The sequence below is a fragment of the Emys orbicularis genome, chromosome 5 (genome assembly GCF_028017835.1).
Source record: "Emys orbicularis isolate rEmyOrb1 chromosome 5, rEmyOrb1.hap1, whole genome shotgun sequence".
Lineage (NCBI taxonomy): Eukaryota > Metazoa > Chordata > Testudines > Emydidae > Emys > Emys orbicularis.
Window position 1 is genome coordinate 126,052,948 of NC_088687.1, and position 16,149 is coordinate 126,069,096.

The 16,149-nt window shown below is 44.9% G+C and overlaps 1 protein-coding gene across 2 annotated transcripts; it reads left to right on the top strand.

The window, feature by feature from the left end:
• The first annotated feature begins 5,478 nt into the window (after positions 1–5,478).
• Positions 5,479–15,730, top strand: TNIP2 (TNFAIP3 interacting protein 2). 2 transcript variants are annotated; one of them, XM_065405402.1, is made up of 6 exons: positions 5,479–5,976; positions 9,321–9,623; positions 12,536–12,625; positions 13,025–13,285; positions 13,734–13,853; positions 14,493–15,730. In XM_065405402.1, exons 1-6 carry the CDS (start codon positions 5,479–5,481, stop codon positions 14,775–14,777), a joined length of 1,557 nt encoding a protein of 518 aa, XP_065261474.1. In that variant the 3' UTR covers positions 14,778–15,730. The 2 variants fall into 2 exon arrangements, with proteins under 2 accessions (XP_065261474.1, XP_065261475.1); XM_065405403.1 differs by having other exon boundaries at positions 5,558–5,976; positions 13,734–13,871.
• Positions 15,731–16,149: the final 419 nt, after the last annotated feature.

A 16,149-nucleotide genomic window follows, 5' to 3' on the forward strand; every position in this document is an offset into this window, starting at 1 on the left:
TTGGGGGATGCCTTTCACCTTCAGTGGTCATCAGGTCTACTGTATGTGTTCCCCTCAACTCCTCTACCAAAGTCCTACTAAAAAAATAAAAAAGGACAAAGCCAGAGTTATTCTAAGAGTCCCAACCCGGCCTAGGCAAACATTGTTTCCTTACTTGATACAGCTGGCCATTCACTCACCAATCACTCTCCAGGTAGCTCCTTATCTTCTCTCCCAGGAACGTGGGAAGATCCTTCATCCGAAGATCGGAGTTCTTTGCCTCAAAGCATGGCTGGTCAGTGGTTCATGGGATTAGAAATGACCTGTTCAGAGGAAGTAAAAAGAGTGCTATTACACAGCAGAAAAACATGTACGCATTACACTTACTTATAAAAATGGGCACAGTTTGCTTGCTGGTGTGACCTCAAACACATTCCACTGACAACTTCATTTTGCTGCAGACATATTGGATTACATTCTAGAACTAAAAAACTTGGGGCTGTTGCTGAGTTTTTTAGCGTCCACCTGGAAGCCATCACGGGTTTCCATTCTCCAATAGAAGGTTATTCTGTATTTGTGCATCCATCAACGATGAGGTTCCTCAGGGGGTTCAGAAATCTCTTTCCACTAGTCAAACATCATACTCCGGTTTGGGACCTCAATCTGGTTCTTAAACATCTTACAAGCTCTCTGTCTGAACTGATGGCTACCTGCTCACTCCTACATTTGTCAATGAAAACAGTGTTTCTGGTAGCCATCATGTCAGCTCAACGAGTTGGGGGAAATAGGGGCCCTTATGGCATACCCCCCTTTCATAATATTTTTCAAAGACAAGGTCACATTATGACCACACGCCAAGGTTTTACCAAAAATATCTTCCGAGTTCAGGGGTGCTGGAACAGAGGGTCCAGGGGGCCATGGCACCCCCAACTTTTTACTGGCCATAAGGGTGAGTGATGGGGAGAGGGGGCGGAGGGGGTGAGTGGGGGATGGGGTCTTGGGGGGGAAGAGGTGGTGTGGAAGTGGGGCCTTAGGGGAAGAGGCAGTGCAGGGGCAGGATCTGGGGGGGGAAGGGGCAGCACGAGGGTGGGGCTTTGGGGGGAAGGGGCAGGGGCTCGGGGCAAAGGGGCTGCATGGTGTGTGGGGGGGTGGGGCCACGATTCGGGCACCTGTGCCCATAGCCATGTCCATAGCTTGTGCCAAAGTAATCGTAGCAGAGAGAGCTGACAGTACTATGAATCTCAAATGCCCTGATGGGAGTCCAGATGGCGACCAAGTGGTCTTTTTTTGGTACTGAGTCTGAAGAGGTAGATCTCTTCTTGCTGCCTCGCTCCCCTGTCAGTACCAATGGTCTATTAGAGCCCAAAATTTTGGGGTCTCTAGGCTTAACAGAGCTCTTGGTACCTGAGGAATCAGCAGCCTCATGGGTACCAGGTCATAGACGAATAGGAGCCGAAGTGGCTGGAGTCACCAGCAACCTTTACTTCCACTGGCAACCTCCTACCAGGAGAACTTGTGGTATGGTGTTTGGAAGACTTATGAGAGGTCTTTGGTGAGTGAGCCTTGGAGATGATACAGGTAGCTGACTTACTTGGAGACTGGCATACGGGGGGATCTCCCAGCCTGGATTATCGGCCAGGTGCAGCGAGCTCTCCATCATGAGGAGTTGAAATGTGATCTCCCTGTTTTTTCTGGCTCTAGATTTTAATGCCAGACAGAAGTTGCACTTTTGGGAAATATGAGATTCTCCAAGGCAACAGAAGCACTGGGAGTGTCCGTCACTCATTGGGATTGCCTCCCGGCATGACAGACAACATTCAAAACTGGGAGAACCAGACGCACCCTCCCAGTAAAGTAAAACTCCCAGGGGAGAAACTATCTAAAAAACTATATATAAAAAGTTGCAGGAGGTTAAGTTTTTTTTTAAACTACTACAGCTAAAACTACTACTAAGTACCAACTACTATTAAGAACAAGTATAATAAACTAACTACTAAAAGAGCTAAGGGGACAGAATTGAGCTAAAACTTAACGTGGACAACTGCTAAGGCTCTGTCTCAGGTTGAGGCAGGAACCGAAGGCAGTTTGCCCATACAGTGCTATATAGCAACAGCACAGAGCACAAGACTGAGGCTTGTGCCAAATGCTGAGGCTGAGTAACGCATGGGCGGGTCAAACAGATATCACCAATGAAAGGTGGAGGGGGCAAGAGTGCACCCAGAATGGAGCCCTCACAAGGACACTACTTGAAGAAGAATTTGCAATTACCTCAACTTTTCAGTCCCATAATTTTTCATTGTCCCTGATCATGCTGCAGTAGAGATATTCTCAATGGTATTGAATAGTTTCCCTTGGACAAAATGGATTAAACATCAAACATTGTAATGCTGTGTATTGGGCAAATGCTTGGTATACAGTATCTATTAGTTACAGAAGGTCTTCTGTGACCTTACATGTTGGCAATACTTGTATAGCTAGTTGTGCCAATAAAGTATTTTTAAACACTACTTTTCTAATTAAGCTCAAGCTCCTTCCTGTCATTCTTTGAGGCAATTGAATGATGTGCTTCTGTTTTCATATAACGACTAACTTAAATCCCGTATGTCCCTTTTCACAGGGTCAAATGCTGAGGCTGTTAGTCTGGTTTTACTGAGGGTATGTCAACACTACCGCTTATGTCAGTATGACTTATGTTGCTCAGAGGTGTGAATTAGCCACCCCCGGAGCAACATAAATTACACTGACCTAAGCACTGGTGTGGACAGCTTCTCCCGCTGCTCGTTGGGAGTGGATTGACGGGAGAGCTCTCTCCCATTGGCTTAGAGTGGCTACACTAGAGAGGTTACAGCAGCGCAGTTGCACAAGTGCAGCTGTGCCACTGTAAGCTCTCTAGTGTAGCCATAGCTTTAGACTCACACGGAGGTCAATGATAGTCTGGCACATTGTCAGTATTATGGAGCCATGTAGTCATGGCTTTACAGTTAAGGTTGGAGTTTCTCAGTGTTTTACAAAGGAATAGACAGGCTGCTTTTTTGGCTTGAATTAGATCAGGCCTGGTCAACACCGTTTGTGCACTGGTATAACTATTTCAGTTAAAAGTGTGGATTTTTTTAAACTGATGTTATACCATACAGCCCCTGAGAGCGAGCATATTTATACTGATCTAAAGGTGCCCTACATCTTGTATAGTTTATTCCCCTTCCTGCCTGGGAATAACCCGGAGTGGCCAAACTGTGGCTCACAAGCCACATGCGGCTCTTTTACAGTTAAAATCTGGCTCGCAGAATCCCTCATGTCCCTCCACTCTTCGCCTACTGGGAGTGGGGGAGTTTGGGGCTTCTGCCCTACAGTGGGGCTAGGGGCTTCTGCCACAGACGACTGGTGCCTGCTGGGAGCAGGGGCCACAATTTAAAGGTTTGGCCCACTAAGGTTGCCAACTTTCTAATCACACAAATACCAACACTCTTGCCCTGCCCCTTCTCTGAGGCCCCGCCCCCACTCCATTTCCCCCCCACCCCCGCGTTGCTCACTCTCCCCCACCCTCACGCAGGGCCGGCTTTAGGCCGATTCGCCCGATTCCTCCGAATCGAACCCCGCGCCGGCGCCTTTTTAATTTTTACTCACCTGGCGGCCTTCCGGGTCTTCGGCAGCGGATCCTTCACTCGCTCCGGGTCTTCGGTGGCATTTCGGCGGCGGGTCCTTGAGTGCCATGAAGACCCGGAGCAAGTGAAGGACCTGCTGCTGAAGTGCCACCGAAGACCCGGAGCGCCGCCGGATGAGTACGAATCAGGCCCTGCACTTGCTAAAGCCGGCCCTGCCCTCACTCACTTTCACCAGGCTGGGGCAGGGGTTCAGAGTGTGGGAGGGGGCTTTAGGCTGTGGCAGGGGGTTGGGAGGTAGAGGGGGTGCAGGGTGTGAGCTCCGGGAGTTTGGGTGTGGGAGGGGCTCAGGGCTGGGGGTTGGGGTATGGGAGGGGGTGAGGAGTGCAGGCTCTGGCCGGGCACTTACCTCAGGAGGCTCCCGGAAGGGGCCAGCATGTCTGGCTCCTAGGCTCATGGGCAGCCAGGCAGCTCTGAAAACTGCCCCTGCCTGCAGGCACTGCCCCCCGCAGCTCCCATTGGCCGAGAACTGCCATTGGCTGTGGAGTCAGCACTCAGGGCAGGGGCAGCACACAGAGATCCCCTGGCCACCCCTGCGCCTAGGAGCCAGAGGGATGTGCTGATCACGTCCAGGAGCTGGGCGGAACCAGGGCAGGTAGCGAGCCTGCCTTAGCCCCACCCACTGGACTTTTAGCAGCCTATTAAAATCTCCCGGATTGCTTTCAATAGCCACCCCAGCTTACCTGCTGCCTGCCTCCCTGTTTCAGGCTTCCCGTGAACATTTGATTAGCAGGAAGCAGGGGAGGGGGCGGAGTTGGGGCGGGAACTTTGGGAAAGGGGCGGAGTTGGGTGGGGCCAGGGCGGGGAAGGGGGCGGAGTTGGGGCGTAGGCGGGGCCCCTTGGAGCGTCCTCTTTTTGTTATTTTAAAAAATGGTAACCCTAGACCTGCCTAGGCACAGCGATCACTAACAAACTGTCCTAGCAAAGGGGCACCATGCCAGCCACTGCCCAGGGGCCTGGGACACACCGCGGCTCCCCACAGGGCGATGCTCCGAGTCCCCACCCCTCCCGTAGTGTTGCCAGCCCTCCAGGATTGTGCTGGAGTCTCCAGGAATTAAAGATTAATCTTTCCCCGATTATGTCACGTGGTGCAACCTCCACGAACACAGCCATCCCAAACTGGCAACCCTTCGGCCTCCCGCGGGGGCAGGGTCGCTGTCCCCGAGAGCCAGCACCCCCTGGCGGGGCACCGCCAGCCCTAGCCACCCCGCGCGGGAAGGGGATGAGCGCGGCCCCGGCGAGCACTGGGCAGCCCAGCGCGCTCTGCCGGCTCCGCCCCCCGCCCCGCAGCCATGATCACTGCGCCGGCGCAGACTCGCCCCTCCCCTCGCGTCTGCGCGTGCGCCCCAGGCCGGAGCCCGGCGCTGAAGGGAGGTGGGAAGAGGCGCCGCCTCGCTGCTGGCCGGTCCCCGGGGAACGGCCGGGAGCTGCCGCCTAGCGCCCGCTACGGGGAAGCCCCGCCAGGAAATTCCCGGGGGCAGCTCCGGCTGGGACACCGTGGGCCTTACGCAAGGCTGGGCTGCCCCCTCCCCCAGCAGCCCCCCCGAGCGGGATCCCAGACCCCCCCACACACCCCGGGGGGCTCGCTTCGCGCCTTCCCCCGCCCCGGGGTTCCCCTCCCCTCGCGCGGGGCTGCGGGCCCCGCCCCCCGTGGGCGGCCCCTCCCTGCTGGCGGTGCCGAGCAGCCTCTGGCCGCCTGGCTGGACGATAAGAGGCGGTGGGGGCCGCGCCCAGCTAGCGCCGAAAGGCTCGTATCTGCTCCCGAGCGGCGGCGAGGAGACGGCTGAAGGGAGCGGAACTAACAGCATCTCGGCCCTTGCCTGGCTCCCCTTGGATTTATATGCAGCTGGGGGGGTTATTGTTCACCCTGCTGGAGGAAGAGAAGTGGCCGCGGGGTGATCTGTGCTCTCTTTGCCCCACCATGTGCTCAGTGAACGAGGACAGCAGCACGGACCCCCTGGTAGCCCGGTGCAGGCAGCTGGAGGAGACCGTGGAGACGCTGCACCTGGAGAACAAGAACCTAAAGAGCAAAGTGCCTCGGTACAAAGCCATCTGCAACCTGTATTATGAGTCCGGGCAGCAGCTGAAGCACCTTCAACAGCAGCTCTCCGCCAAGGAGGCGATGATCGGGGAGCTGAGGGCGAGCGTGGCCAAGTACCAGGCTGCCCAACTGGGAGCAGCACAGGAAGAGGAGCAGCAGCCATCGCCACCTGGGGGAAAGTTTGTTGAACCTGCTAAATCTCTAGTGGAAAGTTTAATAGATCAGCTTGGCCAAATGAAGCAGCAGCTTAAAGACAGCGAGAGAATTTCAGCACAGAAGGTGGAAACTTTGAGCCAGGTAAAAACACAAATGTACCAGAATAACATTTGTATTTACAGAGAAGAGTGCCTTCCCCTGGCAGTCCCTTGCAAAGGGCTGAGCTCTGTTCTGTCTTCAAAAAGTTGCACACTTGTGGGCCAGGACAGAATTTAACCCCAGTTAATATGAAAAAGAGTGTTATTTCTAAACACCCTCCCCCTTAGTTTAGGTCACTAATTTAGATGCCTAAATATCGATTTAGGACCCTAACTTTAGATGCTCTAGATGGTGAATTTGGTTTAGGTGACTTGCCCAATGTCACACAACAAGCTGGTGAAGGGGCTTGGATTAGAGCCCAGAAGTCACGTTTGCCAAACCCTCTGCAACCACTAGGTAACCTGTCGTCTTTCAAGACAGCACCATTTAATATAACCAATGTATAATCACCATGCACTTCAGGGCACTGATTGAATTGTGGGAACATGTCATGTTAAGCAAAAAGTAGTTGCCAGAGATGTAGCATACAGAAATTGCAGAGACTAGGAAATCTAAATGGTATGTCTAAATGTAATCTAATCTTTTTTATGCTGCTATCAAGATCAGATTTACAGCTAGCACACTAGCTAGTGTATATCTTTATGTGATCTCACTAGTTTGCACAAAGAGTGGAAGAGATTATTGGAAAAGATGAGCTCAACATTTTAAAAATATTTTATTGCAAGCAGTTATTTTTCACTCCATAACATAAATCCAGTGTCAACATTTTTTGATTAAAAGGCATTTAAATGGGATTTTTTAGTTCTTCCTTTTTCCTCCTTTGTTTGTCTGCTTCTTGAACTGTTCATCAGCCCATCTGTACACCAGACCTAGTATTTCAGTTGTAACAATTGCAACTAGTTGGCAATTAGTTGTGGGGGAAAGGGAGGAATCTCAACTTTCCTCCTTTCTGGTTAAAAACATCTTTCTAACACTCCGGAAAAAGTGTTTTTACTGTGAACTATTCATTTGAAATTAAATTGTTTAAAATTTTTCTCTTTGTAATGAAGCAGTCTGGTGCGTTTGAAGGGAGTTCCAAACCAGAAAATATTGGAAACTGAAACAAATAGTCTTGTGACAAAGAAATCTCTTGACATAATGTCAGTACAAGAATGTTTCCCAAATGCTGCTGTTCAGGCTTTGAGACTTGTAATAAAACATGATCTCACTGTTCTATACAGTGTGCAACTTGGGATATGTCTAGGTATTTACAGCTCCTCAGCACTCTGCTGTCTGAGTACCTAGTGAGGCAGGTTGATGAATGTCATGCCCTAAACTACTTAGGAAGTGCAACACCAGCCAACAAAGCCTAACTAGAAATAGCCTTTTGTTCTTCAAGTGGATTTTTAAGCCTGTCGAATCCTTTTAAAACATTCAGTATCTGTATTGGGTTTGATATAGTTGTGGGTTTGTTCTGAATCCCAGACACAGTGTATTCTTTCCCTTAAATGCTCAAAGGCACCAATCTACAGTAAGTACATGGCAGCATTTCATTTTCCAGTTACTGCAGTTAACATTTAAAATGACAAGTGCTTTCTGCTGCAGCTTTAAAACTGCACTAGTCAGTATAAGCTTTGATTTTAGAAATGAACATTTTAAACACAATTTGTTACAAGGCTCTCGAGAGGTAACCTGTGTCACCATTGCCAAGTTAATGCCCCTATACAGGTTTTTACACATGGGGCTTGGAAACTGAGTTTATGCTCTGCTTTTTCATTGTATTCTTCCATTGGAGGACCAAGATTTGATCTGAGGAACTAGCAGGGATATTGCATTGCAATCTTCCACCCCCACCCCTTCACCTCCAAAAAACAGGACATATTTTGCAAGATGTACTGTGGCTTTTGCCTCCATAACCTCCGGTCTACCCTGGGATCCAGGGCAACTTGTGGGTACAGTATGTCTAATGTGTGTGAGAGTGAACCTCCCAGCGTGGGTCCACAGACTTATGGTAGCAGGGCTTGTTCTAGCACTTTAAAAATAGCTGTATAGAAGGTACTTTGAAGTTGTGGCTTGGGCTCTGAAGCCCACCCCACTCCCTAGGCTTCAGAGCCTGCCTTGCAACTTCAAAGCGCTGTCTAGACAGCTATTTTTTTTAGAGCACTAGCCTGATCTCTCTCTCTCTCTCTCTCTCTCTCTCCTCTTCCCCCTCCACAGCCCATGTCTGGGCTGGGAGGCTCACTCCTGCTTGCTCCAAAATGCTGTGTAGACATACTAGCAGATTCTGGGGGAGTGATGTTCCATCGGCTTTCTTTACAGCTGTTGTCCTCCAGTCTTTCACCCCCTAACAGTTTAAGTGGGAACATAGGAAGTTAGTGCTCACTGGATCAGTGTTAATATACAGGTACTCTAAATTTCATTTACAATTTAAGTACATGATGATGCCAGAGATTGGCTGTCCTCTGGACCCCAATAAATCCCAATCCCTTCAAACCACTCAGAGGGGCTTCCATGTGTTAAGGGAGGTAATGTTACAGAGCTTCCAATTCCATGAAACTTTATTGGTACAACAAGATATACAAGCATTGCCAAAGTTAAGAAAATGCAGATCCCTCGGGTATTTGTCGGGCAGATATAACCCACCCCAGGATAGAGTTACACATTCTGAGTGGGGTTTGTTCCTCTGTCATTACTGTTCCTGATCAAGTTACTGTGTAGAATACTATCTTTGCTGTCTCTCAGGATCAGGCATACTATTTGCTTTGATGAAATTTATGGTCCCTAATAGCTTAAGGAAATTATTTTCTACCACCTTATAAATTTGGGACACCTGGAGTAGAAGAGCCGAACAGAGGTCTTTCATTGCACCCTAAAAGTGGTTGGCACACTACAAGCTGGCTATGCTGCCTGCATCAGAAGCATAAGTTATAGTGCATAAAATGTCTTCCTTGTATAAGTATGTAGTATGTTTTTGAGAAAGTGGGATAACTGCCCCAATTAAATATTTTCCTTTAAAAAAAAAAAAAAAAAAGCCTGTAGTGATTGTTTCCAACCTCTTATTTGATATTTCAGGACAATCTGCAGTTGATAGTGTATTGGCAAATCCTTTTCTGCATACCAACTATTTTCTGACCTAGGATATGTGCATAAGCATATGTTCATGAAAATGTAAAATGAGAACTGGAAAAGACATTGTAAACCAACACCACATTCAGGAAACTTGATGAAAAATTACTTTATATGAGTGGTTTTGTTTAACGGTAACAAAATATGGTACTTATGACATTCCTGAACAGTGGACTTAAGTTATTCTTAAACAATGATGAGAAAATTCACTTTTATAAACCTCTTGGCTTGAGAGTTCATTTTATGGTCTCAAATACATCAACTTTACCCCCAATATTTAGGAAGTGCAGAAGCTGAATCGGCAACTAGAAGAAAAAGACAGAGATATACAGCAGATAATAAGCCAGCCACAGTATGAAAAAGAGAGAGAAATCTTACGACTCCAGAGAAGCTTGGAAGAGAGAGAGAAAGTCCAGGCCACAAGTGAAGTACTGTGTCGTTCACTCACTGATGAAACTCACCAACTTCAACGTAGATTGGCATCCACAGCAGAAATGTGTCAGCAGCTGGCAAAATGTCTAGAAGAAAAGAGAAAAGACAGAGGGTATTTAGAGGAGCATATTCAGACTGAAAGATCCAATCAGGTACACTTAATACATTTTCTGTCAATGTGAATAATTTGGAGGGAGGGATGTTAAATTGTAAGCAACTGTTAATGCAATAGTTCTAAGAGTTATTTCTCACTTTCCCCAATCTCTTCAGCTAAGTGAAGAGGAAAGGAGAATCTTCTCACAAAACCTTAACTGTTGGTATTTGTTATTGAGAGATGGAAGCTGTTTTTGATCATTTCTGTCCAAATGTCATGTACATTTTTGCCATCCCTCATCTATCTGTAGTAGCCAGAGCCTCTTTTGGTAGGTGCCATAAGCATCCTTTCCCAAAGCACAGAATATCAGGGTTGGAAGGGACCTCAGGAGGTCTTCTAGTCCAACCCCCTGCTCAAAGCAGGACCAATCCCCAGACAGATTTTTACCCCAGTTCCCTAAATCCTTGAGAGTTCCTCAAGGATTGAACTCTCAACCCTGGGTTTAGCAGGCCAATGCTCAAACCACTGAGCTATCCTTCCCCCCTCACGAATATTATGTTTACACACTTACTATTTGGTAAACCAGTGGAGACTAGAGCAGAGCACTAGAGGGTGCTGTGCTGTTGGTGGTGACATTCCTTGGACAGGAGACAAAAACAAGGCCCTTGGGGTATGTCTGTGCCAGGGGTTCTCAAACTTCATTGCACCACGACCCCCTTCTGACAACAAAAATTACTACATGACCCGTGGTGGGGAGGGGCGCAAAGCTCGAGCCTCACTGCCCTGTGTGGGGGAAGCCAAAGCGTGAGCCGCACCATCCTGGGCGGGGAAACCAAAGCCCAAGGGCTTCTGCCCCAAGCTGGGGGGGGCCTGCAACCTGAGCCCTGCCACCCAGGGCTGAAGCCGTAGGGCTTTGGCTTCAGCCCTGGGCAGTGGGGCTTGGGCTTTGGCTTCAGACCCGGGGTCCCAGCAAGTCTAACGCCAGCCCTGGCGACCATTAAAATGGGATCGCAACCCACTTTGGGGTCCTGACTCAGTTTGAGAATCGCTGGTCTATGCAATTAGGCACCCGTGGCTGGCCTGTGCCAGCTGACTGAGGCTCATGGGGCGCAAGCTAAAGGGCTGTTTAATTGTGGGCTCTAGCGCTCTGAGATCCTTCCATCTCGCAGCCTCCAGCTCAAGCCCAAATGCATACTCCGCTCTGTGAGCCCTAGTCAGCTGCCAGTGTCTAATTGCAGTGTAGATGTATCCTTGGACCACAAAAATCAAGTTGGCTTAAATATCATAAGATTTTTAAAATTTGCATTAATTTTTTTCTGATTCATTGAGCCTTGGTGTGTGTGATCATTTCCCATTTAAAATTCAGCCCTGCACACAGTAGGCCTCACTCTTGCTGTTAGGTTGTGGAAGAGGATTCCTCTTTCTTGGGGAAGGATTAAAACACTGGCCAGGGAACATGCAATTCCTTGCTCTGTCAGACTTGTGTGTGGCTGTGGATAAATTATTTCATTTCTGTGACTTAAATTTTCTACCTAAAGTGGAAATAATATAAAGCCACAAAGCCTTGTTCAGGTAAATTCCTTAGTGTTTGTGAGGTGCTTAGATACTACAGTGATAGCCAAGAAATACCTAGCAAGAATCCCCACTTCACTGATAGCCATCTGACTTCAATTTCATTGAAAGCCTTGGGAGATGGCAGTTTTAAATAATAGTAAAAATTTGCAAGAGAAACCCTACTGTTCCTGAAATGAGGAACTACTTTTAAAAAAAATCAGTTGATTCATGACAGTATCATGAGTTGGCAACTCTTGATAATTGAAGATGCATTATAATCCCCATAAGAAATGGGGTATTAAACCAGATGCTGTGGTGACATTCTTTAATCATTTTGTTCATCAAGATTCTTCTTGAAGTTTAAAGCAGATGAAAATAGTGCTCACTTCTTGTCCTAAGCTGCTGTTACTGGATCTTTTAAAAGAGCTGTGAATTTCAGTGATCCCTGTGGAGAGTTTAAATTTGTAAAAAGAACAGGAGTACTTGTGGCACCTTAGAGACTAACAAATTTATTAGAGCATAAGCTTTCGTGGGCTACAGCCCACTTCTTCCGATGCATCCGAAGAAGTGGGCTGTAGCCCACGAAAGCTTATGCTCTAATAAATTTGTTAGTCTCTAAGGTGCCACAAGTACTCCTGTTCTTTTTGCGGATACAGACTAACACGGCTGCTACTCTGAAACCTGTAAATTTGTAAAGTGCATTGGGAGCCTTTGGGATGAAAGATGCTCCAGTAATGTAAAATATTACTGTGTGAATAGACAGAGGCTGACTTGGATGGAAAGAAAAGCAGATTGTTTAATGGGACTTGAAATTTTCAGCAATGTGATGTTTTATGTGTCACTGAAATATCCATCTCTCTAAGTAGTAAGTTTTCAGTCTAATAATTAGCTTACCTTGTACAGTGGGGACTTCCCTGTCAAAGAGAAATTCAGATGTGAGTCTTAATTCATTCTAGGGAATTTTTTACAAAAATGCTTTATTACTCATGTACTTTGGGTGGCTTTTTTTTTTTTTTTTTTGAACCGATGACATTTCTTAAAAGTCCAAAGGCATGTAATTAAATCTAAAGCTCAAAACTTCTGGTCAAAAATTTATCAAGCAGCTTTATTATTTTTTGTTCTCATTTGCTTAAAGTCGCAGCAAGCCAAAGTGAATGAGTGTTTGTGGCTGCTGGTTGTTTGTTTTGTGGTTTTTCAGGTGGGCTCTCTTACGTTAAAGCAAATTTAATTCCTTTGCTTAAAAAAAAAAAAAGCTTACCAACAACTGATCTTATAATGAGCTAATCCAAAAACATGTTTGACTAGCTTAGGGAAGAAAAATGGAGGATGTTTGTGCTATTTTTAAAATGAAGCTGTGAATAATGTCTTCAAGGTTTGTGGTTTTTTAATCAAAGTAATGCTTACTTTGTCTGACAGCTACAATTTTCAGAGAATAAAACTTCACCTCAAACAATTATTTGCCAACTACAGGAGGAAAACAGGAAGTTACAACAAAAAGTGTTTCATGTAAGTACATTTTTTAGTTTGTAGAATAGGATTTGATTATACATTTTCAACTACAGTAAATTCCCACTAACAAACCCTAATTTAACTTAACCCTAATGGCATCTATATGCAGACCCTGAATAGTCTCAATAAAAAATATTAGCTAGCATGTAATCTTTGTTCCCTTGGCAAATACAAATCCTCAATACATAACCTAGCTGCCCCATTAACAACACAAAGAAATTGAGTCAGAATGTAACATGTTTAAGAATTCTGTTTCTGCCCTAACAACATATTAACATCCCTCACTGTAATCCTTCTCTGAAAGCTTTTGCTTGCAACACTTCATTTTAAGGTGTGTGTGTGTGTATATATATATATATATATATTTATTTATTTTATTTTCTGGTGCTCTCTCAGGTGGAAGACTTAAATACAAAGTGGCAGGCATATGATGCTAGTAGAGAAGAATATGTGAAACGACTCCACCTGCAGCTGAAAGAACTGAAGTCTCAACCCGAACAACAAAGAAATTCAGAGCTGATGCAGAAGGAGATTTCTCGGTTGAACAAATTACTGGAAGAAAAAATGAATGAATGCATTAAAGTAAAGCGAGAGTTAGAGGATGTGAAGAAGGCTACAGATGGAGATCGTGAACGTGTACAAATGCTGGAGCAACAGGTCATTAGATCTACTCTTTGATCAGATTTGCTTGATTTAGAAATTAAGATTTTCTCAGAAAAAGATGGGAAAACAAGTTCACTGAATCATTCCCTTTTTTAAGTTGATTTTTCTGATTTGGCACTTGGACATAGGGTGGCTGTACAGATTGCAAAGGTGGCAGCAGCACAAAGGAGCACACACACAAGTTCAAGTAAAATTCAGTATTGGAGGAATTCTGTGACAGCTTTATTTTCCTCCAACACAAAATATCAGTATTTTTGTAAATTCTGTATATCTAGTACTGTTAAGTGCAGACATACTGTAGAAAAGAATACCTGCATTCTGAGCCAATTTTATGGAGTATTAATTTAAATATTAGATGGGCGAATCTATAATTCCTTTACCAACTATGACCTCTAACTCACTCTCAGTAAATGGCTAAAATATTTAAATAATTCATTTTCAGGTCCTTGTTTACAAGGATGATTTCACGTCTGAAAGAGCAGATCGAGAGCGTGCACAAAGTAAAATACAGGAACTTCAGGCAGAAGTTGCTTGTCTACAGCACCAGCTAACCAGGAGACAGGTAAAGAAATCTAGAAAAGCAAGATATTAAACCAAGTTGTTTTCATTAATAACAGAAACTCAAGCTGAAAATCAGATGCACCCCAAGGAAACAAAAAACTCCAAAACATACCAATAAATCATGGACAGTTTTGTTTCAAATTCAGAGGTGTCAAAGCTGTAACTGCTAAAAATCCCATACCCGTATTTCAGAACTTCAGTTCTAGAGGAATTAGAAGTTGTCTTCTCCTATTTATATAACGCCTCCTATTAGTCCCAGTTTCCCTTCTGTGTTGAATCAGCACAACTGGAAATATTATTTCTTCTCATGGATTTAGACACTGTACCAGTTCAGTACAAACAGGGAATAGGTGGAACTCGCTTGTTTTTTAATTTCAGTTATTGTTGCACATGTGATACTTGACCCCAGTCACTTATTTTATGTAGGTTTTATGATTGTTTGGAACTTAATCACCTTTCAGTCTCTGGCTCTGATTGCTTTGAGTTGCTGCTAAAAATCTTTATATGGAGTATGCATCAGCTTTTAGATTTTGTCAGCCTTATCAAAATATTGTCAATACTAGAATTTTAGATTAACACTTTTGGGCTCAAAGTTGGATTTTGCTGATACTGATTTTTTTTAATTATTTTAATTTTCTAGGAATCAAGAGAGACAACTGGTCATGTTAGAGTTCACACTGGGAACCAAAATCATCGTGTGTATGTACAGACAAATGTTGAACATCTACTGGGCAACAGCCAAGTCCAGTCAGGAGTGAGGAGAACAGGTTCACAATCTGAACAACCTGCTACACGCACAGACAGTGGGAGTTCAGGATCAGAGAGAAGAGGACAGGGTGAACTTCAGTGCCCTCATTGCATGAGGTTCTTCAATGATGAACTCAGTGATGAATTTCTCAGACATGTTGCTGAATGTTGTCAATAATCTGACTTGAGAAGTGCAATCAAATATCAAATCAACCACTACTTGATACTGAGAAAATGGCACTTTGAGATGTATACTACAGTACCAATTAATGTTGGTTATATTTTTAATATTTATCATCCAGTTTGGATATTTGACTGACTTATCTAAGCATAAATTTAGTGCTTAGCTTCAGCATCGAATCTCTCTGATTTGAGGACAGGTTAGTGAAAGAAGTTAATTGATTACTAATCTACAATAAGTAAGGGCAAAAAAAAAAATGAAGTAATTCATTTTAAATGGCCATAATGTGGGATGTTAGGAACCAGCACGATGAGAAATGTCTACCTCTTACTTCATTCCACCACCTGTTGGACTGCATAAAAGACTTCAACATAAATCAAGCCATTTTGCAAAGAATGGAAATATACAAAATAACACTCCAACAAATGTGAGTGTAACAAATGCAAACCTGCTACAAGCCAAAAGTGCTGAAGAGCACAAAAGTTGTGGATGGGCTCAGAGCAGACAGACTTACAAGCAAAAGTCTGACTCTTTGTACTTGTGGCAATCTGAAATATTTATAAAGGGTAAAGAGTGACAATATCTTAACTGGATTTGAAATCAGTACACCTTCCTTTTCACAGATACAGCCATATAGGGAAGAGTGGCCAAAGTGCAGGGGGGAAGCTTCACTGTGCCATATCTGGGGTACAGTTGAAGAGAGACATCTCACTTGTCACTACTTTGAGCCTTTTAGGCATTTTAATACAACAGACCGAAATCAATCATGTCTCTGTCTGACAGAGCTTTTATATATCACTTGCATTGAATGTGAGGAAAATGTTAAGGTACTAGTTACTCTGATCTAAAACCTCTCTTTTTGCACAAACATATTGCACAAGAAAGTGACTGTACATACGTGAATACAGATTGTATACAAATATTTTTAAATGGTCAAACTTTTATTTTTATAATAAAATAGTGGTGGTGTAGTTGCTTTACTGGGTTAGTAATATATTTCAGTGAAAACTTCAATGGAAAATAGTTTAAAGGCAGCTGGACTTAATTTCTGGGTGACTGTTACAGCTTCAAATAAGAGTTGCCACATTACTTTATACATAAGCTGCTGTTACATGAAATAGATTCCTTATCACACACTATTTTCCAAGAGTAAGTGTTAAGTAATTGGAGAGGAAGGACGAGCCTGGGGTTAAGGTGCTCGTTTGGGAACTAGGTTGTCTCCCAAGATCAATTCCTTCCATGCCACAGACTGAGGAACTTGCACAAGTTACTTACCTCCTCGGTGCCTCAGTTTCCCATCTGTAAAAGAGGGAAAATAGCATTCCCTACCTCACAGGGCTCTTGAGACTAAAGAGTAAAGAATGTGAGG

Coding starts and splice junctions, on each gene's coding strand:
- TNIP2 (XM_065405402.1), top strand. CDS start 5,479: ATGCAGCTGGGGGGGTTATTGTTCACCCTGCTGGAGGAAGAGAAGTGG. Junction 9,624..12,535: donor AGACTGAAAGATCCAATCAG/GTACACTTAATA, acceptor TTTGTCTGACAG/CTACAATTTTCAGAGAATAA. Junction 13,286..13,733: donor TACAAATGCTGGAGCAACAG/GTCATTAGATCT, acceptor ATTCATTTTCAG/GTCCTTGTTTACAAGGATGA.